Here is a 27,209-nt window from a genome sequence, read left to right as displayed (position 1 = left end):
TTCTACAGCATGATAGTGATGACCATGACTCACCAGATAAGTGCAATATGAGTGGAAAAACTTTTCAGGTGACTAAGGTCGTCAATGCAGGACTTGTTCAGACGTCATTAAGAACAATCGGACGACACTTACAGAGAGAGGAGTATAGTATCCTTACAAAGAAGAAGGCAAAGTGTTCGATACAACGAAAAACTAACACTGGTTTACAGCGATATGAAAAAAAGGGACGGTCAACAAATCCTCGACAAGTGGGCCTGGACGCTTGCTACACTAGCGTGTGGGGATCCAGTGTCCCTGTTATGCCGTGTTATTTTACTGGCATGTCTGGGTCCACTAGTCAGCTTAGAGTGAAGGGTCACTGCAAATATTTTTCTAAGTGATTAACTTTATCATAAAAGATAATATTTCCTAATTCGAGAGCTCTCTCCATGATGACCTTGCCCGCGTCCATAGGGCAGGATGAGCATGAAAATTGTGAGAATATACGTTAAGAATCTGAAATGGGTCCTCCTGCATGATGAATACTGTTACTTCTGATACTTCAGGTACTTTTAGCATTTTGAATTCAAGAATACTAATACTAAAAACTGATATTTTTTAATATCTTCATGTTTGCTTTATTGTTACTTTTACTTAAGAAAAGGATCCAAATAGTTCTCCCCACTGCTGTTCACTGTTATTCTCAGTTACAAAAAGGTTTTAAATTCACCATTGGATACTTCCTAGCTTTTCTCCATTTGGGCTGTTTACTTCTAGATTTTTCTACCTTTGGGAGGAACTGAATGATAAATGAAGAAACGATGCATGAAGGGAAAAACACAACTACTGACAGCATTGTTTAGCTGTCTGCACTTCAGACAGATGAACCAAATTCGGCACGTTTCTGCAGGTTGCATCATCTACAGTAAAACCTCAGTCTCTTCTTCTATCACCCCAGGTAAACTGTAGTGCTCACACACGTCCAGGCAGTCGGGCCATGTGAGCTAACTTGCCATAACCTCTGTAAGTTAAATAGTCTATAGTCTTTAGTGTAGCCACAATGAAAGAATCTCATTAATTGACCCGCTAATCAGTTTACTGACCTCCAGTTTACTTACCACAGTTAATCCTGGGTGACATCCTACAATTTGAACATCAAACAAAAGAACAAATGCAGTCAAAAACAAGATTAAGGAGGAAATGAGAACAAGATACACACCCACACATACGCACTTACACTAATCTTGGATGCACATACATCACAGCTCTCACAGATACTCGAGCACCCTCCCATGTTGCTATGGGAGGCTCAGTCTAACCAGTTAAGTTTGAGTCTGTAAAGAAATGACTTGCTGTCTGTTTCTTACACCATCTCTTCTTTGAAACTTCGATTAAAACAAAACAAGTTTGTCGTTAATTCAAAAGTGACACATCACCTTCTCATTAAACAAACCCAGTGTTCCTCTATCTCTGTCTTTCCATCTCTCTTGTTTTAGTCATTCCCATTACTAAAGATGAGAGCAAATTCAGGACACAAAACAAGACCAAGCTGTGAAAGTGGACAGAAGTCTTCAAAACAGTTCATGAGGATGGACGGAGAAGAAGAATTGTACTTAGTAAGCAGAGAGCAAACACAGAGAGGCATGAGCTGAATAAAAAATTAGCTTGAACAAAATGGACAAAGAGTAAATACCAATACCTACATATTCATGTCTTAGAGACAAAACAAATATGAAAGAGAACTTGGAGCAAAGCCAGTGACAAAAGTACTGGCCCATTACTATCTGATGTGAAAGGATAGAGACGGGGAGCGTTGGCAGGTGCATTACATCTGCAAAAAAGCAACCGAGGATTTTGTAACTAAACAAAACATTGCAAAAAAGACAGCAATAAAACAAGAGAGGTAGAGGAGCGTACAGGTAGAGAGATAATATGAATCAACAGAGAGAGTGACAGGAACAGAGCTTAAGTGAGAACGCAGAAGAAGGAAGGTGAAGAGGAGAGGGAGAGCAGCAGAGATGGTGGTACTCACTCCAAAAGTGACGGTCTTGACTGGCATGCCTGTTGGCCCTCCACTCTCGCTTTCTTACGTTTTCTGTTTCTCTCAAACTCACAGCTGTCTTTTCTGTTGCCCCCTGCAAGTTCTGCAGCACAGGGAACGCAGACCCCCGTCAAAACGTAAACACGAACACACAACACACACACACGCCCAGACACACACACTTGAGTAAGCATGGTGGGTGGAGAGAATGAGGAGGGTGGGGGTTGAGGGGACGGGGGCCCGGGGGTTTTATCTCTAGAGGAATGCTGCCTGTATCTAAAGACACACATTTCACACCCGGCCAAAAACAAATTCGAACCCCACAATCGACATGCTGGCTCATCTTCGGCTACTTTTTCTATTTATTTTTAAATCTTACTCAACTTTCCAAACTGCCTCAATTGCTGCAATTTTCCTCCTTCATCTCCATCTTTTCCCCACCCGTTTTCTTTTCTCCATCACTCTCTATGTTCTGCTCTCCACCTCATCTATCGTCTCCACCTTTCAGGTTTTGTTGCGCCCCAATACCCCATGTCACCCCAACTTTATCCCTCCTTTCTCCTGTCCCTTCTTCCCCACACGTCACGCCCATCTCTGTGTCTCCTGTATATTTTGTGACAGCCAGACAATCATTTTTTTTCACGGACCAGGCGATACCAGAAAAGCGTAGAGTTGCTGTGGAGAATGGGTGTGTTTTTTCAGAGTGGGTCTGTTTCAGTCTGCGAGGTGACTTACAGTGACAAAGCGCCTGGCAGGGGGGTTGCTGCCACCGCCCCGTGACAATGGGCCAGACACACGGGGTGGGGGGAGCACGGAGGGGCCAGCCTCTCAAAAGGCCCTGCCTCTTTTAATAAAGCGTCCGTCATTCCCCGCTTGAAAAGGCCCCCTTTTCTCCTCCGCTCCCCTCCTCTCTCCCTCTCCTGGCTAAATGCTGGGAAAAGCACATCGCTGCCAAAACCATGCAGAGAGATAAATGCTTGTAGGAGAGGGGAAGGAGGGGGCAATGTAGAAAGAAGGCTACGCACTACTCAGGGCCACTGGACCGTGACCTGGGCAAAAACATCACGTGGGACTTCTCTCATGTCCACAGTATTGAGTTTGGACAGTGACGAGAGCTTCACTGCCAAGGAATGCAGTTCAGGCGACTACGGACACTAATGTCCATGAAGACATGACAAATTATCCTGTGGTCTTCCACCAAAAGGGGACTGCAACTCTTCCCCTCTGACATAACCCTCCTTTGGCTCAGCCTGCGGAGAGTAACTCTGAGGAGAGGATAACTTATAAGGTCCTTATTGATAAAGCCTCCTTAAGGTGTGGCAGCATCAAGTGAGCGATGACGGAGCCTTTATCTGGCAGGGTGTTTTGGTCACGACTCAAAAACACATTTGGTTAAAGTTGGATGTTTGAGCTTTACTGTGCAGTGTGACACTAGAGGAGCCCTACTGGATTTTTTGTGACTTTGCAAATAGTCCAATTGTGTTCCAATAAATAAGAGTTGATATTTAATAAGGTGATTTTAAGCCTTTTTATTTGGCCTGCAGGCCATGTAGATTGTGCTAAGATGCATTCAGGTATATCACAAACTCTTAAAGAGACAGGAGTCGTACGTGGCTCAGGGAGGCTTATTATAAAGCAAAGGCCACACTCTGTTCCAAACCTAAATCAACGCTGTAACAAAACCAGACGTGCCCTCTTCACCCGGTGTCGAGCCCCTCTTGCTGGCAGAATAAAGGGCTACAGCTGTCCACGTGTGTTGCTTGTGGTGGTTTATTGCCCGTGTCCTGATGTCCCAAAGAGCAGAGACAAGAGTTGAAAAGGTGGGGGAGGAATCAACAGATAGTCTGTCAGCTGTCTTTCTTCAACCTGACAGACTCTTGGCCTTTGTCTGGCCCGTTCTCACTGCCTCTCACACACTTCACACCCACTGTGGAAATGGGTATACATTCACATTGTACATTTGTCCAGCACCTCCATTACGCAGTTTGCTGAAGGTCGGGTTCAGCAGTACTTCCCATTTGCTTGAGGATGTCCTGTGTTGGGAAGCCAGCTAGGGAGCATGCTATATTGACGCAGCTTGGTCATTTCGATTCATCAGAGGAAGGAAAAACATAAAACTTCTTGTGCATTTCACCCTGCTGGACAAAGTCCTCATATCAAGGTGAAAAGAGGTGAATGGGGGCATCTTGATTGTAGAGGGCACATGACGTCTACACAGTTTCTAGGCTGCCAGAAGGAGTGGTCACCAAGCAGCTTAATTGATTCTTGTAGGATTGATTTGGAGGCTGAAAGATGCTCTCAGGGGAAAACATTGTTTATTAATTTTTATTAAGGGGTACGATTATGAATAAAAAATACAATATATTATTGTTTGTGAGCTTGTACTTTTTTAATTTGACATAATGGCCCTCTAGTGACAGAGTGATGCTCTGCAGTATTGGCCTGCAGCAGCTTCAAAGAGTCTGGGCTGGGTCGGGCTGATTACTGCAGCTCTGGCACAAAACTCACTCTCTCAATCTCATGCACACACACACACACACACACACACACACACACACACACACACACACACACACACACTTTCAACTCCTTATCCTGTGCTTCAGCTCCTCCTCACGAGCTACATTAAGCTTGCCTGGCCTCTGAACTGACAGAGGAGCGGTTTAGCTCGGCATTAACAGCAGCGGGTGTTAAAACTGCCTTCACTCTGCAGACAGATATCACATGTCAGAGCGCACGTACTGGCTCACTCCTTTACATACATTATCAGACATACAGAACATTAAGATACCTCAGCAAATGCACATGCAGCTCAACGTGACAAAGCCAGAGTGACCTGTGGAAGACAAAAACAGGGAGTTAGAAATAAGAGAAAAACCAGGGAAGAGGTAGGAGATGAAAGAGATGAAGGCAATAGAGAAGAATGACAGCAGCAATATGTCAGCGCAACGTTGGGCTCCCATTAATCTTCATAACTGGAGAGGTAGCGATGGGGAAATACAGTGAAGATGTGCAGGGGAAAGAGCATCACCGTGGAGAAAACTGTCCTCACATTTCTCCATGTCTGCTTGTACGTGCTCAGTATCCGAGCACGAGCTGGGAATACAGGCTCCATAATTTCAAAACAAAGGACCTAACCATCAGTCACAGCTGGGCTTGGGTCAACAACAGACAGAATCCGAGCAGCCAGGCGGTAATTCAATCAGTCTGGTTAATAGAGCTGAAGTGACCCAAGATTTCAGACTCTCTTTAGACCTAATGTACTGTCCTGTAACTACGAGATACTAAACCCACACAACCTCAGAGTTTACCTGCCACTGTTGAGCTGTGGGACGTGATGCTACAGTATTGACAGTCCCTTAAGAAAATAAGTGTTGGCACTCTTTTAAGGAAGAGATCCAGCAAAATAAACATGTCATCCTTCTGGTTTCCTGTCACAGATCATAAGTCAGTGATGTTTAACGCAAAAGGGTTTTTGAGATTCGAATGCACACATTTATCGTCTCCCACCTTTTCTTTTATTTCTGATGACAATTTCTTACTTGTCATGGACTTACAGACAATCCTTTAAAGAAGTGCCTGTTAGCATCAGGTTTTTAAGATGTAAAAGCAATAGTGGTAGCAATACTGAAATCTTTTTCCTGCACAGAAACTGTGAATGTAGCACTCCTTAATTCAACACTTGCTTTCTGTTCAATCCTCAATTTAAAAGAATACACACACATTTTGTGGGTGACCCATTTGGTCATTTGCCTCTCAGTAAATCTGTCTATATGTCATCTTACAGTGAGTCATTATCACTGGTATGAGAACAATGGCTTTTGTTTTAGCCTGCCTCGGTGCAGCACAAGCCTCATTTCTCACCACAGAGATCGGAAGAGTTGAGGAAACAGGCCGGGAATGATAAGATCAAAGAAAAGATGGATGGAAAGCGCAAAGAGGTACACAGCTCAGCTGAAAAAAGAGAGGACGTCTCGGGCACGGTGGGGACTGTGATGATAAATAATCACCCTGGGGAGCTTCACTGAGCGTGTCTCACAATATGTGTGTGTACTGTATCTTCTTCCACAGCCTTGTTGACAAAGTGATGGCATCTTCATCTGCAGCTTTGCTGAGTCAGACCCTGATTTCTCTCTCAACCCCCTCCCACCTCTCAGACACCCATCCTCCATCATCATGTTATCTCCACTGGAGCGGCTTCATGCAGCACAGAGCTAACCATACAGGCTTCAATGTATTGACAGCTCTTAATTAACAAATAAATCCATACTGGATGAATCTATCATGATGCTTTCCACTTGAATGGTTAATCTGCTGCCTCATGGGCCAGATGCTGCGCTGCCGGCTGTATCTAAGATTGACGTGTTAATAAATATTAAATATCAGCAATTACAGGAGATGTGCTCATCAGTCAGGGCAAGGGCAAAGGAGAGATTATTAAACTGATGCCAATAACTCCACGGCCTCCGTCTGCCTTCTAATGCTGCCTCTCACACACATTCATACACTCTCTCACAAATACCCAGACACACTCATGTACGCATCAACACACACATTCACCTACAGTGCAGTACATGCAGGTGCTTAACACACACACACACACTCCCTCATATTCAACACACTCATATGCAGCAATTATTCCTGTGCAGGCGTACAGTTCAGGCAGCGGTATACTCAAACTGAACGAGGCCGTGCAACTTGAGGTCTGACTCTTTGGAAAGGACAAGTCATTTATACTATTATTATACTATTTTAAAGTACAGATGGTGCGAGAGGCTGGTCATCATATTGAGCCTGAGGTGGGCCTGTACAAATATTACTATTGATAATAAAATTACAATTTAACACTGCTTTAAAAGTAATATGATCGGTTTTATACTGTATGATCTGATGTTTTGTCTTTGGGTTATTCACCCACCACTCTGCTGCAGATCCTCATCCAGGATTCTGTAACTTTGCATTTCATTCCAGTTACTCAAAGGTTTAATGGTTGTAGGCTGCATGAAAATGAAAAACTATTAGACCACATTCATTGTTTTGTTAAGAAAATAGGGAGAAATTAGTCAAACATGGTCTCTTCTCCTGTTAGCAGATGCTTCTTGAATACTGTAAAAACTTTGGGATGAGGCCTACAATTTAATTTGGTTTTAATTGCTGAAGTAAATCTGTAGCGATCTTTGACAATTACCAAAAATAATAGTCAAACATATCTATATGAAATGACATTACAGGTACAGTAAGCACGGCTGGTCCGTGCAGGTCTTGCTTGAAAAAGTCTGGCAGACAGAACATTTGTTTTATTTCTTGATTACGGTCTTGACTCTCCATTCAAAGAAAGCTGATCAGGTCTTCTCACGATATATAATTTATATAATATAATTGTTCATTGCAGGGGTCGATTCTACAGCTTTTTGACTTTTCGACCAGCACTTCTTTTGGAGTATACCTCCACTTTGACCATGCACTCTGCGCATTCACCTTAAACACATGCACATGCATGCATGCATGCACATTGATTGTCGTTCACTTTCTCTCTCTTTTAGTCAACTAAAGATACACAGAAAAACTGAAACTGGTGATATCTAAAGTGCCTAAGATTTCAATTTAAACAAACACAAATGGTGCTGGTTAAAGTTTAACTAGTCTTAATCAAATCGATTAGAAAGAAATAACATAGTGAGTGAGGTGGACTTCAGAAGTTGTCTCAAAAGTAAAAGGTTTTATCAGATTATGAAAAGTGAACAAGTCTTCATGTGGCTTTCTTGAATTCTTGATAGTTAAAAGTTAAACATTGAGTGGAAAGTTACACACACTTCACATTGCTGTGAGACAAAATACATATCCGTTCAGTTTGAACTGCAGATATGAGTAAATATGATCTAGTGACCAGCATATGACAAAGACATCAAATTTCAGCCTTGTGTTTTTCCGGTTCTTGGCTGTTACAAAGCTAGATGGGTGGATTTTTAGGTGTACAATTAGAAAATGTTGTGAAATGTGCTAAGGGATATAATTGAGGGCTGAAGTATATCATAACTGTGTTACCTTACAACTTAGAAAGATGACTTTGCTACCGGCAAAAGTGAAACTTTGATATTTCCTCTTTCAAAGATCAATTTATGTTTAGGTAGTTTCAACCCCAGTATAGTGAAGGTGTACACCTGTAGATCTGTATGTGGTTATAAAGCCATTAAGGTTATCGTTACTGGGATGGCTCCATTGAAAGTTTTCTTTGTAGGCCAGATTGTTCCCATGAGGGGTCTCACTGTTGCAAAAAGCCAGAAAAGATCAGTTCTTAATGGGTCAGCACAACCAGGAGAATCCTGCTGTCCTGTCTTCCTCCTAACGTTGGTATCTGGCCAGCTGAGACATTATTACACAACTTCTGCAGTTTTGCACAATAGCAGTAAAGCCTCCTGTACCTTTAATCTGAATTCTGTGAAGCTGGTATCAATAACCCTGGGACAAAATGAGAGTTACAATATTTGAATAGGCCGTGGCCTTTCACATGTAAATTAAACTCTGCCCCCCTAGCCGAAACAAATTACAGCCAACTGCTGGTGGCTGGACATGAATGGGCTTCCTAATGTAGTCTGCATCTACAGTGGGCTGGGGAGCAGCTGGAAAAGACAAACTGAGACGGGGGAGAATTTATGTGACAGTGCAGAGTGTGACAGTTTGTTTTTTTTTCATATTGAGTCTGCCATGCAGCCGCACTGTGACGAATGGGGCTTGGCTCCCTGAGCATCTGTCTCTGAGGACTCACTGAGGGGTAATTAGAGCTGTGGGATGATATGGGATATTCTCCAGGCCCACTGACTATTAATGGTTGCAAAGGGGACAGGGCCTTTACACAGACCTCTGACATCTCACAATTCTGTCTTAAAGGAGGGAGTGGGGTGGGATGGGACGGGGCGTTTGATGAAGCGATAGATTTTGTGTAAATTAAATCAGCCCTTAGGGAAGGAGTCATTGTTTGTGACACTATTTTTAAGCGTGCTTAGAGCTTTACAAGCTGCTAACTAACCGATCTGAATGATTCACAATGCTTTTGGACTCACTAACTTGCTAGAATATTAACATTGAATTGGAATGAACTTAGTCAGTTTTTACAAACATTATTTTCAGTAAATTATTGCTGTGATCTCAGAAGGCAGCCATGTAGTCAAAAAACGTAACAAACATGAGCAATCAGACAACCAGGACTTTAGAAATATCCTTTTTTTTTAATTGAAGAAAAAAGCCAATATACTCTGACTTTATAAGTAAGACTGGAGTGTACCAGGTCAACACCCACTGGTTTTATTCCCGTCTGAGGGAATAAATTTCAAGCCAAAAGTCGGGTCATTTTGACACAGACTTACATTCACTTTTTGAAACTTGCTTGCCATGAAAAAGAAAGCAGGTGTAATGCACCTCCAAATTGGGTTTACTTTTCAAACGAGGAGGCTACCTACACTTCTTTTATACAGTCCATGTGTAACAGACCTTGGTTGCAGTCAGTATTTTCCTGTCAACAGTTTTCAAGAAGTCTCTTTCATATTGGTGGTATACTGGGGCTTTTTTTGTTTCTGTTGCAGTGCCACATTCTTCCACTGGGACTAATTGGCAGGGTTGAGCTGTCGTTGTACGAAGTTCTCTTATTATACACATACCAATTTGCTGCTGACTTTGGCCTACTGTTATTCCTATAGTTGCATTCACAATAATTATAAGTGACTTGTTGTGGTTTGGTTACCTAAGGTTTTACTTCCAATTAAAGAGATCTGATAATCTGGCAAACTGTTGGCTTGTTTAGAATCTGTATGATTGTCAGACTGCTCATGTTTGTTGCCTTGTTGCTCTTTTTTTTAAAAAGAAAATTGCACATTTAAAAATCTGGTGAATTGAATTGAGCTACAAAACTATCAATTCACGGTCTAATAAAGCAAAGTTTTCTTTTAGGATTCAAGACTGAGGCAGCAATGGGAGAAGCTGAGGGCGGTGACACAATGATAAAGGGACTTTATTATTCTGGAATAAACACAGTTTGAGGAAGCAGACACCCGGTGGCAGGGATTAGGTTTTATGCTGCTGTTGCTTTCCACTGCTGTGTTGGCTCAGAGCCAGTGAGGGGGACTGGGCTCTCCAGGACAATCTTTCACTGCACCACTCTCTCTGTCTCTGTTCTCTGAGACACACAAGTGTTCATCTGCCTGGATCCCACCCAGTGATCACCACTATATTCTATCTTCTCCCTTTATTTATCATTTGTTGTTTAGTGTTTTGTCCTAGTTGCACTAAGTGTTTAGTTCTAACAGGATTAGGTATTCCTAACTTGATCGTATTCCGTATTCCTATATTCCTAACTGACAGATAAAGACAAACAAAAATATCTTGTTTTCAGTCATTCACACAATAGGTAAAAGAAAATTCGAGAAAAAAGGGAAAAATGCAATTTCCCAGAGCATACGCATTCAAGAGCATCACCGGGGGAAAGACAATACTCCATATTGTTGTGTGTTGGGCCAGTAGCCAGAGAAGGCCAGGATTGAAAATTGTTTACATATCCACTTGCCTTTTATGTGTTACCTTCATTCAGTGTTTAATGTTTTCACACCATCTTTTTAGCCATCCGAATCGTGCTCCAGAGTGTTTGAGAGCAATATGGAGATCGGGAGAGTGGGTTGAAGAATTTGACAAGAGAGCAAGGGAGGAGCCAGGATAAGAGGGAAAAATCATCATGGGCAAGAGTTGTCTGAAACAAGTTTCCCAGCAGCTTTTTTGCACTTAGATAATCTCTCCACCACACATAGGACATGGATTCAAGATCATCTATTAGAGTAGTGCAATAAAACCTTTGGCAAACCTATCCCAGACTGGTTAAACAGATAAAACCAGACAAAACACAGGCACTGCACATGACAAACACCAGCACGGGAAATAGCCACAATACACAGCACAGACACATCAAAAGGCACAGGCGACAGCAGGCACAACCACAACATCTACAGCAACAACACCACAATAGAAAATACACAAACACAGACTGAAGAACAGACACAACACAGACGGACACTAAAATCAAATCTAATAATACACCGACTGAAGCCATGCACAGACGGATATAAAGCATGCACACACACACACACACACACACACACACAGACACACACACACACACTGATTGGAATAAAGAGGTTGACCCCAAACACAAACATATCCCTCACACACTTCCGCTGTTCTCCTCTCTCTCACACACACACACCTTGATTTAATCCTAAACACGAACACAGTGGTACAAATGACGCAAGCATATTTTATAAATCAAAAGAACCCACAGGAAAAATAGTTGTTGACTGTTATCACTAGTGTGAACCTGTGTGATGTGTATAAGTTTGTGTTAAAGCATATGCAGACGTGCTAAAAACTTGTATTGAGTTGATAAATATATCAAATCTATATTTTGCCCGTGGACTCTTGCCTTGTAATATGCTCTGCTTGAGAACATTAACTTCAGAGAAATCACAGACACTGATAAAAAGTTAATATAGATACAGATACACACATCATGTTGTATATGTAAACTGTGACACTAAATGAAAAAATTAAAAATAAAACGCAAAAGAAAAACAACCAAATTAAAAATCAGCAAGTTAGTACAATACGTCAAGCAAGGACAGGAACAAAGAAAAAGCTCCAGCCTGATCCCACGACACCTGACTGAATCAGCTCACAGCACAACAGCAACACTAGAAAGTCAAAGGAACCAGAACTACAATACCATAAGCAACAACACACAACAAAAACAAGAGAGATAAAGATAAAAACAACAACAACAGCAGGGCAACAATAGTGACACAAACTTTCAGTGACACATACAAGATGGTCATAAATACAGAATATATATATATATATATACATAGATATATAGAAATAGGAAAAGCCAGGTATACGTGTTGCAGATATTTACTTCATCATCATAGTGCCATACTCCTTGGCCATCCGGCATCTCAGAGCTCACACTACTGTCCTGATCGATTAGCCAGCGATGCACGGCGTGGGCCTAAAAGAACATACGACATAAAGACAGAGCCCAGTTAATCGCAACAGTGAGAAGCAGAGAGATGGAGAGACAAGAAAGAAGAGGAAAGAGAGGAGAGGAGCAGAGCGGACAGAAAACAATGGCAAGGAAATGAGAGAGATTCAAAGAGGAACAGGCGAACATTATATTAAGACACAGGTAGAAAACAAGGTGGGGGAGGAAGGGGGAGGAGGAAGAGAGCAGGAAGAGGAACCCCCCCACCCCGCCCTATCCCATCCCATCCCACAAACCCCCCCTCCCCCATGAAACTCTCCCTGTGGGAACAGGTCAGGTTAGGATGGGTGGTATGAGTGTGAAAGCACGATGCGGCACGACACGAGGACATCACACATACAGTGGTGAGCGCTAGGCAACGCCACACTGATGGCGATGGAGGAGGACCTGGTGTTGATGGTTTGTGGCTCACGGATGGATCGGCTGTGTCGCTGTGGAGAGCTGCAACCTACTCGCTGCAGTTAGTCGGGGGAATCCTTTATGTCCCGCTTGTGCAAGTGGCATCCCGACACAGACTGTAGTGTACTTACCCAGGACTCACATACAGAAAAGTGCAACCACGATTGTGCAGTACAAAACACCACATATAATACCTAACACAATAACACAGAGAGAGAATATCAAACTTCAAAGAAACAGAGTACAAAGTGTATCAGCATTGTTTTATAACAAAGAAACCTTCTTCATTATATGTATGCACGGATAGACGGATAGTAATCGATATAAAAAAGGTGTAAACAACAGCAACAAAGGTTGAAACAACAGTAACTCATACAAAAGTTGTCACCAGAAGTCTGTCAGCTCAGACAACAACCACATAACACTTTTTACAAGAAAACACAGACTGCCTGCTCCTCTCAGGGAATCAGACAGACTATAAAACCAACAGACAGTCTTCCTTTTTTCTTCCTTCAGACAGACAGGAAAGGTTGCGGATCAGATCTGCTCACACTGCCTCTGTTAAGATTTAAATCAAACCCATACTGTAGCCAGCTCCAGTAGCCGGTCACCCTGAAGCACACACACTAACACACACAAACACACACACACACATATATGAAAACCCATCTGTTACTCCTGACTGTTGTTGTGTCAGCACCAAAAACAACCCAACGCAGCTCCTTTCCTGATGCTAGCCGCCTCAGTGCGGCAAAAATACTTCCAGATTTGCACGGGGAGAAATCGCAAAATCCAGGAATTAATTACCCTGTCAAGGCTGCTTCTACACACTTACTATTTACTTCACACCAGCAATTTTATGGCACGAGTTATGTTTTTAAGATGCAATGATGCAGGCTGTCAAGCCATGAAAATAACATTTATTTTAGACTGAAGGGCTATTTAGCAAACAAGCTGTTGATTGAAGGAGAAAACTGCAGATTGGCTTCTTTACCACAGAACATTGTTAAACATATAACCACCCATACACACACGCATGTATTGATGTACTTGTTAGATCTTATACATGCCTAACCTTAAGGAGGGGTCTTCTCAGAACTAGCTTTTGAGACGTGCTGTCTAAAAAGCTTCCTAGAAGGCATTATAGTGTTGCATTAGCCGATCTCACTCAAACTGTCAGAAAAAGTTGGGTCAGTACTGAAGAATAGAGCTAAAACCTTTTCACACATGCACTGCAACGCCGATCTTTTTTACAGCAAATACTTGGAGGAGCTGCATGTGAGAACAAATTTGTTTGACAGGACAAAGAACTTACTTTACCCGATCAGTACAGAACTAGAAAGTGGGGTGTAGCTCAGTCTGTAGAGCAGGCGCACTGTATACAGAGGCAAGCTCAGCTGCTGGTTCGACTATGACCTCGGCCCTTGGTGCATGTCATCCCCCCTCTCTTCCCCACATTTCCTGTGATATCGTCACTGTACTATCAATAAAGGCAAAAGGTAAAAAAAATATATAAATTAAAAAACAAACTAGAAAGTCCATCTATGTTTGCGTGATCCCATGTGTGAAGAGAACAGGTCATTGTCCTGAGAAATTCAGAAACAGGCCCACTCACAGCCAGTGAACTTCTAACATGCGACAGGCTCATCTTTCATTAATGCTGTGGATACGTCCAAATACCTTTTGTATTGATCAACATGAAAACCATCTTCATTACAAATGAGTTGAATTAATTCCCATTTAATGTACAGTAATAAACAGTGATTTCCACAGCATCACCCCTCACCTAAGTATTCTGAGTTGGTAAAAACACGTATGTCACACATATGTCTCCTGTTGTGTTCTACGTGCCGAAAAGTGCGTAGTCCTGACCTGATTCTCAGGAACTAGTCCTGTGTTTACATAAGGAAACTGCACTAGAGAAAGAGATCAAACCCTCTCTCCTTTCTCAACTCTGCTCAGCTGACCAATCATGACGTAAACAGAAACAACCCCATAAATTGTAAATAAGTGCAGGCATGACATTTTAGAGTTTCTGAAGAAGTATACTGGCTCCATTGAACTTTAGCCAAATGTAAACCTACACCACATTTCAAATTCAACCCTGAACCAAAGTATTAATCCTTAACTAATATCAATTATATATTCTAATTTTACCTGAAGGCCACCCTGATTCTAATTTTAACTGTAAACCGAAGTCCTCTTCTGAAAAAATCCTTTAAAAGAGGTGAGAAACCGACAAAATGTCCTCCTCCCCGACGATTTTCTTCATATTTCTACAATTGCAAGGACATCTGATCCCCTGTAAGAACATTGATACAACTCACACACACGCAAAGAGGGAGCAGGACCTTTTGTGTCAGGTGATGTTTCTGAGAAGACAGATGCATTAGCTGGTAAACACATAGCAGGGAAGTGGAGGACAGCACACAGAAACAGACCAAGTCACCTCAAGGGTACAGTGAATCAAAGGGTGACAGCAGAGGCCAAAGCCTCAGTTAGGACACCCAAAAATAGATAAAAGAAGCAGAAGGGGGCATCAACAATGTATGACCAGACAGGACTGTAGTACATGTGCAACATTGTATCTATTTTTTTAACTTTATAAGCATGAATGCACACTTTGCATGACCTTCATCAGAGAGAAATACTTGCAGTTTCAAAGCTCAGTGACACTGCTTGTACATTTGGAGGGGATTGTGCGTGCGTGTTTATGTGTGGGTGCTTTTGGGAGTGTGTACGTGATGCACAGGGCGTCATCCGTAGAGTTTGTGGTGAGTTACAGAGCGTGTCAGCTTAAACGAATAATTGGATTAAGTAGCAGACGGCTAGTGATGACAGGGAGAGAGGGGCGAAGGGGTGGAGGAGGAAGAGGAGGTGGATGAAGGGGGGAGAGGTGCTGATAAGAGTAACAGGCCGTTTGCTGCAGAGCCTCTGGGAGCCTCAGGGCAGCGAACAGACGCACAGAGGGAACTCAAACTGTTATGCTGTAGATTAGAGGGATAAAAGGATAACACACTTCTAGTCTCTGGGCATCTAACTAGCAGCCTCTTGGCATTTGGGCGTACTTTACATTAAACTCCAAGACAAGCATTAGACAACCAGTATGAGTCATGTACTGCAGGAAAGAAAAAGGACGTATCAGTTTGTCTCTGCGTTATGTGCTTTTAAACCTCCCTGATGGCCTTTGGAGTAGGGCCACTCAGGAGGATGTTACCTCTACACATTTGCAACTTATCCTTTACAGTGTCAGCTGTGGAGGCAGAGCCGAGGAGAGAACTGAGGACAGGAGTCAAAAGAGAGAGCGGAGTGCAAGTCAGAGAAAGAGGAGTATGTAAATAATCAGTTATCCACTGAAAAAGAGGAACAGATGAAGCAGGACATATAAAGTTTCCTTGATGTTTCATTTATCTTATGTTCACACAAATGACCTCTGGTGGAGCACAGACATGGACAAGAGTTTGAGAAACCCTTTACAATTAGTCAAATATTGCAACAAGATGAAAAATCACTTTTCATGTGGATGTAAAGAAACAATTAATGTGGAATTAAAATACATATTTGACATAAACACCGAGCTAGATCACACATTTTTTTTGTAGAGGATGATCAAATACTATCAGCAGAAACGTTTTTGCATACAATTCCAAATTGCATGTTTGGTAAGTATTTTTCTCTTAATGTGGTGCATAACGCCTGGGTCCCACAGGATCCGTGTCAGGTGCGTTCCGACTACGCCGCCGTTCTGGTCTGTCATACGGTGCGAGCCCTCGCCCACAGAAAGCGTGTCTGATCCGCAGCGCAGCGGAGCGCTGACCCAAGCATCTGGATTTGCGAGATCATGCAATAACATCAAGGTTAAACAAAGCAACACGCAAACAACAGTTCAGTTTTCACCTCCAAGGTTGATTATCTGCTCATTTGGATATCATTCCGTGATTTTTGTGAATCCACTACTTAATAAAAAGTGTAAAAAATGGGAGTCTGTACCGGTCTGTACATGGTGTTTTATTTTGAAATGACCGGATGCTATATGCTGTTTTCGTGTGTGACTTCCTGTTTAGAACGATCTGCTCTGTTCAGCTTGACACGTGCGGCCTCCGTCAAAAATAGACCTGGCACGTATCTTTAGCGGAGCAGAGCAGAAAGACGCTTCTGGGTGCTGTGGAATCACGATCATTGACTTGAATGGACGCGATTGTCTTCCGCACACGGAATGCGCCGGAGACGGATGCTGTGGAATTTGAGGGCAAGACATGGTTGCATCTATAGAAGGTTAAGGACTACAGCTGTCCTGAATGATTTCGCATTCACAACACCTACTGATATACTGACTGTCAACAGAATCTACTCGGGTCAATTTACAATAACTACATTGTTCACACAGAACGAATAGGCAATGATAGAAGAGTCAAAGCCACAAAAGCAGCCAATAATCACAAAAAAACGCATCACACGTGTTTAGATAAAAAAGCCTTTCATCATTCACCCGTATGAATGTTTAGAGACAGACCAGGAGATGTAGGAGTTTGAAGATTACTTAGAAGATGACACATTTTGCACAGCTGCAGGGCTGTAAGTCAAAAGTGTCATCCCATGACTAATGTTATGTTCTAAAACATAAAATCAAAAGTTTGATCAGAGAGGAAAAGATTATAAAATCTGCTTTCGAAGAATTGTTATATTTGGCAACATACAGCTTGGATCTTTAACCCTATTTTTTTGTATTTGTGAACATACATTTAGTATATAGAAAAAATCTAGAAATAAACAGAGTTCAAGGTTTTGTCTTTTCTTTGCTTAAAGACATGGTAACAATGTCAGCAGATAATTTGGTCTGTATGTTACCAGAACTTTAGACACCTTTTTCATGATAAAAAAGATCCTTCATGACAGAAATCAAAACCAACAATATAAAAAAAATGTGCCTCAAAATATTGATAAAAATGGAGGCTGGGTTGATTACGGGTATATGCGGAGTGCTGTTTAACTGGTCGAGCTGCTGGCTGCACAGAGCTTTCATTAGAATAAGCACTCCACTGGGAGAGAGCAGCTCTCTGCTGCTCAATGGACCTGCACCGCCTCAATAACTCACACTCCCTCTGTGAGCACAGAGAGAACAATAAGGAACAGAGGAGCTCTGATGTACAAATGTCTGCAGCATTAAGAACCAAGCACCTCTCTCAAAACACCTATTCATCAGTCCAGTTTGTTTTAGCACTGCAGTGCATCAGCTTCTCTCTGGAATCGTCCACCTTCCCGTCCATTATCCTCAAGTGCAGGAACATCAGGTAATCAAGCTCTAATGCCATGAGTCAAAGTAGGCCGATGCCTGGCTAGTTCCTCGTGAAAAGCTGACACAGTGTCTAAACTAAATGGACCCCTACTAAATAATTCAACTCCTGAGGAAAAAAAAGTGGAGTTATTACAACGCAGCATCACCACTGAGGTGCTGAACAGTAAAGAGCTCTTCTCAGAATCCCATAAGGCACTTGATTTATCTCGTCTCCAGTTTGTATTTCAACAGAACTCAATGAATGATTCAATGCAAACTGCTATTAAAAACTAAAATACTCAGCTATTTGTCTGATGTAATTTGGAACTGTAGGTTTATGTTATAAAGCTTCAATAAGATTATTGTATATGGTCTTTGTATACATTTGTCATCTCATTATAATCATAATATACTGTACATTCCCCAGTAAAAACAAAAAAGGCTTCTGAAACAAATGATATCGATTTGAACCAGCCTGATTCATGATTGGGAATAGTATGAAAAACAAAATTGTTGGCAACTTATAAAGTATCAAAACGGAAAGTTTGACTTCTAATCAGTCAACTGCAAAATTAGAAACAATACAGCCATTGTAAGTTTGTCAGGGTTTTCCACATGGAATGAAAAATGTAGTCATCAAACACACTTGATTTCAAACACACTGGGGCGTACCTATGATTTGATGATGTGACTGCCCACAGAACTGTGGGGTCTTTTAGTATGAGTATCTGGATTAGCTTTAACTTTCTATATTGTTACTAAAAGACACAAATGACAGTTTGTCGAGTGTAATTAGAGAGGGGCTTGGCATTAAGTAATTTCCATATTTGAGTACTCACCTAAATCATTACATAGTACTCGAGTACTATAAAAAAGGGGTTGCTGGTTTGACAACACCATATCACTGCTGTTGTCATGGACCCAAGCACTAACTTCCTGAAACAGGCCCCACTCCTCAGAGGCAGCTCTGAGGTGGTCATTACTATTTGTGTCTGTAGGACAATGGTGTTCAACTGCCAATTCTCATGAAATAGCAAGTGACAGTCTGTATGAGTCTGTAATAAGCACTGTCCACGAGTCTGTAGCAATAGCCCCCTTGTTGGCATTATCGCAGCACACATTTTCCTAATTTAAAGGTATAATAAGTAGGATTTTTCCTTGCATTTTGTCAACAACACATTCAAACTGGGCCCCTCCTCCTGGGCTCTTCATCACCAGAAACTAACTCTCACTCTCTCGTGCGAGAACACGCCCACCCCACTGAGCTAACACCGACAGCATCACAATTACCTTTACCTTTACCTTTGCGCTCGCATGCTAACCGCCGGTTACCTTTGCGACCGCCGGTTAGCTTGTCCTACCCGGTCGCTCTTTGCCATGTTGAACCACTCCCACACTCACCTATACGCTGTGATTGGCTCAGGGAACCACAACAGCGCCCCTACTGAAAACATCCCGTGCAAAGCAAAACAAAAGAGATAGATGCAGAGGGAAGGGTCTCACAAGGGTCTGCACACACACTCACCAACACACATGTATAGAGGCATAAGTGATGATTTATATTATATTATATTTGTATTATATGTAATTACAATGCATGATACATAACTCCTTGTATGAATTATATTGTTATTGAGCAAATGAATGCTTACATGCAAAATATACTCATGTGAATAAGTTAGAACACTTTGCTGCATTATAAAAAGACATCCACTCAATCCCCAAAAAAACAAATAAATAAAACATCACTGTCTGAAACATTATAAATGCGTGAGAGGTTTTACATGTAATCAGACGTAAATGAGTGCAGATATAGAAGAGGAGACTTCTGAAGTGAGTGAGAGTTAAGAGACAGCAGAGTGAGAATGAGCGGGAGAGCTTTGCAGATCTCAGCCTGATAAATAATGCATGGTAGAGAGCTGCCAGCAGCCAGCCTGAGCTCCATCAGCAGAGGAGAGGAGGCTTCTGGAGGGGCACAGGTGGAACCCGCAGGTGGGATGGAAGGGAAGGATGGTGCAGTCACCTTCACCTATCACCTCTACTCTGGCTAACTCACCATCTGGGCTCACGTTTACTTTCTAGCTGTTCACTACAAGCTTGTGTATGAGCATGTGCAGAGTCACCTTTCTTATCCTTTACTGTCCACTCTCCCTCTGGCTGTGTGCAATGTGAGGTCCCTGCAGTATATGAGCAGTAACCCACAGCCGATCACATCACACTGCTGGTTTCTTTCAGTTCTACAGAGCGCTTCAGCATCTTTCACCTCATTGTTTTGGTTTTCTGGCACCAATTTTACAGTAGTGTTTTGGTTCTCAGCGCTCTCAAAGCATTTTATCTAGCTCTGAAATTCCACTGAACAGCACCTGCTCAGCACCAAACAGCACAAAGACAAACTGAGGGACTTGGAGAGCACAGTGCATTTAGCTGCAAGTAGCCTCAGATAACAATAAAAAATAAACAGACTGCAAAATAGATCATCAGGCCTTCTGCATTGGATTGCATTATGCATTATGTTGACTCCTTCTGGTTCCACCCTCTGCTCTAAGCCTATGGAGGTCAGAGGTCATTAACGCAGAAAGACTAGCATTAGAGCACACAGAGGAGAGACAGCTTTGATGTTTTCTGCAGCGTGGAGAGACAGTACAACCTCTTCTGATCTTCAGCTCTGTTTGGACTTTTTTTTTCGGCTTCCTCTGAGAATACTTATCCGAGGATTGTAGAGGCGGAGAGTGGAGGAGTCTGTTTTATCAAAAGGACCTTTTGAGAGCCTGGGTTTGAGTGCCTACTGACACTAGTATACCTAATGTAAACATCTATAAGGCTGCAGCAAAGCCTGGGGTTTCATTTAGAAGTGGAATATTCATAAAGAAAGAAGAGAAAAGGGAGAAAAAGCTTAAACTATCAAAGGATCATTTGCTTTCTGGTAGATATTTAAATGATGTACAATTTTTACTGTTGTTGGATAACTGTTAAATTGAACTATGACATAACAGAGTGAACATTTCCATGTTTTTGAGAACCCTTGTTTGTGGACTAAAACTTCAAAGTAAGAAGAGATGAAAAGAAGGAGACGACACAAAAATGGGCGGTATGGATGGAGGAAAAAAGCCAGTTGAAAATTCTGTATGTGTTTTATCAATGACATTTGGCTGCCCCCCCTTCTGTTTTTCTCTTTCCATTGAAAACCGTTGCTCTTCCATCCCAGACTATTTTTATCTAACATTTCATTACCATAATAAAACACATGCATGAAAAAAAGATAAACTCAAAGAGACAGCGCAGCCAAAAACCTGGATTTGGGAGGCTTATTTTCATCTTTCTTTCTTGTCCTCTATTCTTTTATGTTGCTCTTTTCTTTTCGCTCAGAGAAATGGAAAGAGACATGCCTTTTCATTCAGCCTGTGCCTCATTATGGTGCTTTTCAGGTCTGCTCCTTTGTATGGGGCCAGCCCAGAGCCATGCACTGGCATAGTGGAGCAGCCGGTGGATTACCCAGACTCACGTCAACACTCACGACCGAACCACCAACTACTCCAGCGAACGCCCCTGCCAAGTGTAGCATGAACGTTACATGCTTAAATGAGTGTAGCCAAACAGCCATGCCAAGGCTAAGCCAACAGGAACAGCTGCTGTACCGCAGACATCGAAGTGAACAATACATCTAGGTCTTTAAACCAGGGCACGCCTATCATGACACTCGACAGAATGTATAGCTGTCCACTGATAAGCAGCATGAGGTTTGCAGTCCAGCCACACGGAGCATCAAACTGAACGCCAATAAGATTAGACATTCAAAGGTGATGGAAGTAATTTTTTTGTCACTGACAAGCCTGAGGTCATCGTCTTCTTTTGAAACTGAAACACAGAATGCAGCGTCTCTTTGCTTAACATTTGGCCCGCAATAATACATTCTCAAACAATACTTGTTTGAATGAATGCATTATGAGGCACTTTTATTATGATAACCTGATAAACACATCTGCTGAGTTCAAAGTTGCTATATAATGCCAAAGTTATAAAAATATATTCTTCTTACCTATAAAATGACTCGTAAAAATATATAATTTCTTATCATTACACAAACTTTACACATTAACTTTGTTTGACATCGATAAAAAATGTTCAGCTATTAGTCAACCGTATTTCTACTCTGTGCCAAACAGTCCCCCTAAAAGTTTTTTTGAACAACAACTGGGATCAGAGAAGAATGAATATCGATCAGGTGTAGACAAACACAACCCAAATTCAGGCTAATGTTGCTTTGCGTACAGTACGGTGGATTTATATGCAACAGCTTTCTAATAAGTTCACCATCTTTCAGCTTTATGACGCCATAATATGTCTGTCTGTATATGTATATTTACCGCATGTTTCTGCTGCCCCCAGAGGCCAAAAAGGTGTAATAAGCAAAATAACAATCTCATTTAGGTTTCAGACACACACACACACTTGAAAAACAAAGATGTCTGGCATATTTATGTGTGTATTTTTGTGTGTGCTGTATACAGCACAAGTGTACGTGTATGCTCAGCAGTTGGCAGAGTGGAGCCGCAGTCAGGCGGTCATCTATCAGAGCTGTACTATCACCTTCTCCAGCTCCCTCCTGGGACAAAAAGACAGATGCCCCCTCTATCACTGCAAGAGAGCTTATTAAGCCCCTATGCTGTGGCAAGTCACCGTTTCTCCCACTAACATCTGTTTGCAATCGTTTACACTCTAAGACACATTACACATGCAAAATTACACCCGCACATGTAAAGAAATAATATGTGAAATAACCGTAGAACTCACGATTTCATTTAATGTTTTAGTGTTTCTGGAATACTACAGCAGTATATTGAGGCAACTTTGATTTATTGTAACGACACGTTCCCCAAAAGCCTCAGCAATTTCCCAGAATCAGTCTTTCCAACTTTTAACACTGCTGTGCCAGAGCACACTGCGGTGCCATAATGTGGATAGGCAATAAAATGCCAAAGATGGCTGCCGCGTTGCTCTAAAGAAAAAACTTTATTGCCAGTATTGTTGATTAGATTCACAGCAGGAAAATTGATTTTGCAGGGTTATAGTCTCAGGAGGGAACATGAAAAAACAGCAGCCAGCGAGCTGTGAGGGTGGAAAACAAAGAATGAATCCTGACAAAACCCTCAGAAAAAGGGTGTCTTCTTTCTGACATTCCAAAAGAGGAAGGCCCCAAAAAAGCGTAAAAGAGTGAGCTCTTTTTCCCCAGGAAGCTCTGATGAAGATCGCCAATTAGAGCTGAAGAGCATTAATGTAACACCAACAAGCCCTGTGTGAAGGATTCATGTTGTAGCTGCTGCCTCTGTGATTCAATTACAAATCACAAATCAAGTACACCTGCTGGCAGCGCTACCGTATCAACAGTATACTTTTAATCACAGAAGCTTCATACAGTAGGATTCAAAGAAATCTGAAGGTTATGCTAAAGAGGATACAGTACCTGCATATTATTGCTAGCGGCATGAATTGAAAAACAGGGAGAAGATAACAGCAGGCTGTCTTGTACCACGGATGTCAGGTCATAAAAGACGCACAACAGCAGCATAGTGACGGGCCGATACACTGTATGTTATTTAGCTGGCTAAAAAAAGAGAAAAGGCTGGTTCAGTTGATGTTAAGAGCTTGAGATAAAATTCACCTCTCATCCACTTTTCTCTCTCTCTCTTCCCCCGTCTCTCTTTCTTTCTTTGCCTTCTGTTGTTGCTGACTCAGCCCTCAGGGAGACTCCTCCATGAGGCCAGCCCTGGCTTGGTGTCAGAGGGGCTTGAGTACTGCTGCTGATAGTGGAGGTTTATGTGTGTGTGTGTGTGTGTGAGAGAGAGTATGCATACTACATGCACATGCAAATGTGCTATAAAAAGGCAGCTAGGCAAATGTACACATTGATGTTATATCCAGCTTGACTACAGTGACGTGTGCAAGAAGAGAGAAGAAGAGGAAGTCAATATGAACATTTTGTTCATCTGTTATTCTACATTCAATTTATTACTGCTCAATTACCCAGGATATTGGTAAAGCTGTGACAGCCTTAGCATCAAGAAAGCCAGCCGTGTTTGCAGTAATTATAAGACCAAATTTCAAGACGTTAATGATGGAGGTCAAGGCAGATGGCCATCCATCTATTTTTGCGCAAGGTGTCAACGAGGGCATACCAATACAACGAGAGACAAACTAACTTGCTAAGATATATTTATCTAAACATTAACGTGCCTTTTAAAAGGTCAACATAGGCTTCCCATACCTTGGTAAAATAATTAGGTTACGGTAGAACGGACATTCAGTGCTCCGAGCGCGCTGTGCTGTGACATGTATATTTAAAACATAAACATGCCTTTTTAATAATCAACATACCTATACCTGTTCGCTATGCTGGGGGTGAGAATCTCTCTGTCTGGCCAGGCTGGGATTTAAATTACCACACACCACACGGTTGTTGTTTTAGCTCATTTAAGCTAGCCTAAAGATAATTATTAAGGTATCATAGTATAAAGTGATGTTGTGTGCATTCAATGACGCTCCGTAATTAATATCCTGATATACAGTTATATATTCGAATTTAGAACATTCGTTAACAGCCCTAGTCTAAACCTGTTCATATGTAAAGTATCATGAGAGATACAGTCTCAAATGCAGTATTGGGTATCAGCTAGAGCAAAATCATAAAGACAGATTCCCTCTGTTTAAACATGATCAAAACATTACAGCTGAAACTGACACATTTTTTCATTAAAAGTCTAAAAATGTCAATCACAGATCTCAAGGTGACCTCTACACACTTCCTGTTTTGTTTCATGGTCTAACATACAGTAGCAGTAACATACACTAATAGAAAACAACAAGACAAATGTAGTAATTGTTTAACAGATGGAACTTTTCTGGATGACATTTCTGGTTGATAAACTAAAAGATAAAGGCAAAAGGTGATACTCTAGCCTTAGGCTTATTTTACACATTCATACACCTCTCTGTTTCTTTTATCACACAAACACACCCATCTCTGCAGTCCTTTTACACTTCCATCTATCTGCAGTATTGACAAACACAGCCCTGAGACACCTTCATCAGGCACACACGCATGCACACACACACACACACGCACACACACGCACACGTACACAGAGCAGTTGAAAAGCCATTTCTGTGTTCATGAAGAGGGCACGTTGAGTTCCTCACTGCAGCTCTTCCCTGATTCTGTAGTCAGCACTTGCAGCACGTGGCTTAAATCTATACCCATGTGCACACTAGGACAGGAGCTAAAACACACAGACACACACCCTTGGACATACCTTCACACACACACACACACTTTTGCATTAATTCAGTGATGCACATAGCTTCACAATGACCTGCACATACACAAGGAGGACCAAATAAAGAAACTTGCTCATACACAGCAGGAAAGCTGAATGCATCTAAAAATAGCACCCTATTGGCACCCCCACTGTCATCATTATTCCTTTCATCGTCCTTATCAGCAGTGTGGGGCTCATTCAGTTGGTGGACAGTCAAGCCGCTTTCATGGAGCTTTTCCTTGCCTTCCCCATCGACACTAGCATCACGCTACCCTCCTCATGCCCTCTTCTCAATTTATGTCCTCCCCTTCTCCTCTTTGATATTTCCATCTTGGGTCTCTAGGTCCCTTCCCCTCTCTTTCTCCTCCTCTTCTAGCCTTCTCTCTCTCTGCCTGCTTACAGGGAAGCACAGATGAGTGACATCCACCACAGTGTGGAGAGAAAGAGATGAAGGAGGACAGGAGGGGACATCTCAGGGGTGAGCCTTTATCTTGGAACAATAAGCTCACTGATACAGAAGATCTAATGACACCAACCAAACCTCACCACAGATGAGACAAGGCAAGCAGAAAATATAACAAAAAAGTGGAGGTATGGGATGATGAAAGAACCCAGAGAAGAATTAAAGTGGTGAAAAAGTTAAAGGTGATAAAGAGGACAATCTCCACCATGATGATCTGCAACACTTTTTCTTCTACAGTATACTATAGCTTTAACTTCTGCTCTTTCAGGGGCTATAGACAAAGCTGCTTAATAAGGTATCAAACCTGCATCACTACAGGATGTAATATATAAACACTTACATAACCTGAGTAAAGCTTCTACTAAGAATTATTTGAATTATGAATTAATCTGCTGATTATTTCATCATTTGAAAATAGTTTCTAAGAGTTCAAGGTAACGTGTTGCTCGTTTTGTTTGACCAACAGCCTAAAAGCCAAACACAGTCAAGCAAGACAAAAAAAGAAGCAATTGAGAAACTTCAACTTGGGAATGTTGGAATCATGAATGATTTATCAATTATAAAAATTGTTGCTGACTTTTGGATTAAATTCATTTGGACAAGAGATAAAATTACATCTCTGGACTTAAAGGAGCATTTCGCACCTGGAAAAAGCCACTGTCAACCAAAGCTGGTGTTCTCTGTAATCTATAGAATCGATAATAATTGAAATTGGCGCCATAGCTGTGGAGAAAGTTGTACAAACAGCTTGTGGTTTCGCCCATTCTACATTCTTACAACACCCAGCATGCATTGCCCCTCTCCCTCTGAAAGGAACGGCCAATCAAGAGACGCTGGAGTGAACAGTTTTTCAGTCAAGGACATTGATCGCTGCAGGCAATGGCTCAGAGCGGTACACAAATGCAAAACATGACGAGAATATACCGGTGAATCGTCTAAAAAATCTTCGGGTCTGCAGTCTACATTTCAAACCTGACGATTTTGAACGAGACATGACATCGGAGGCGGGCGTCCTAGACTGAGGAAGTGTAGTTGAGCAAGCTCCCTGGCCTCCGCCAGATGACACGTTTTATGTAGTCTGGCGGACATTTTCCAGGGCCCATTGGAGAAGCGGATAGCGTCCTCCATAGGCACAGAGCCAAATTGGGTTTTTTTTCTACCATAATGGCATTAGCTCCCCATAACAGCATGATAGGACTGAGGCTGAAAATGGGCAAACTGGCCCTTTTAGGACAAAAAACAAACACCAAGTAGAAAAAGTTACACACTGGAATGTAAAAATTGTCCACCACTATCATTAGTCCAGACTTGTTGGGTTGACTTTACATTTTGATACATTGCTTCCCTTCAAAATCACTACAAATAAAGTATATTAAATTGACTTATTTTTATGGGTTATGAAGTTGGTTAAATCTAGGCTATAATGATGATAAACATCATACTCCCACACACAATGGAGGACATAAAGGATGCATTGTGCAGGTACTTGATGTGAATAGACTCTCAAAGTAGGTTAATAAACTTAATGTTGAAAAATGATCTGCCAAAGAACTAACTGGCTGACAGCGCTCTTTTGAGGAAAGTTTACTTCCACAAAAATGAGGAGCATCCATTTTATGCTGTCAGAGCAGCAGTCTGGAAGGTCAGAGGGTAGTCTGGGT

At 41.9% G+C, this 27,209-nt stretch overlaps 1 protein-coding gene across 9 annotated transcripts in view; it reads right to left on the bottom strand.

The window, feature by feature from the left end:
- The window catches only part of ank1a (ankyrin 1, erythrocytic a), an 89,748-nt gene that overhangs the window by 39,562 nt on the left and 22,977 nt on the right, over positions 1 to 27,209 (bottom strand). For 7 of the 9 annotated variants that reach the window (XM_069682452.1, XM_069682451.1, XM_069682453.1 and 4 more), the window contains one exon: positions 11,973 to 12,065. The exons of 1 other annotated variant lie outside the window; for it this stretch is intronic. In XM_069682452.1, the coding sequence (XP_069538553.1) occupies positions 11,973 to 12,065 (93 nt within the window). Of the gene's footprint in view, positions 1 to 2,011; positions 2,165 to 11,972; positions 12,066 to 27,209 lie in introns of those variants that run through there. One more of the 9 variants, XM_069682459.1, reaches the window with a different exon arrangement.

The sequence above is a fragment of the Semicossyphus pulcher genome, unplaced genomic scaffold (assembly GCF_022749685.1).
Source record: "Semicossyphus pulcher isolate SPU_LCO1_2020_fin unplaced genomic scaffold, fSemPul1.0.p SCAF_6, whole genome shotgun sequence".
NCBI classification, from domain to species: Eukaryota; Metazoa; Chordata; class Actinopteri; order Labriformes; family Labridae; genus Semicossyphus; species Semicossyphus pulcher.
The sequence above is the reverse complement of the archived record's forward strand: the minus strand, read 5'-3'. Positions and strand labels throughout refer to the sequence as shown.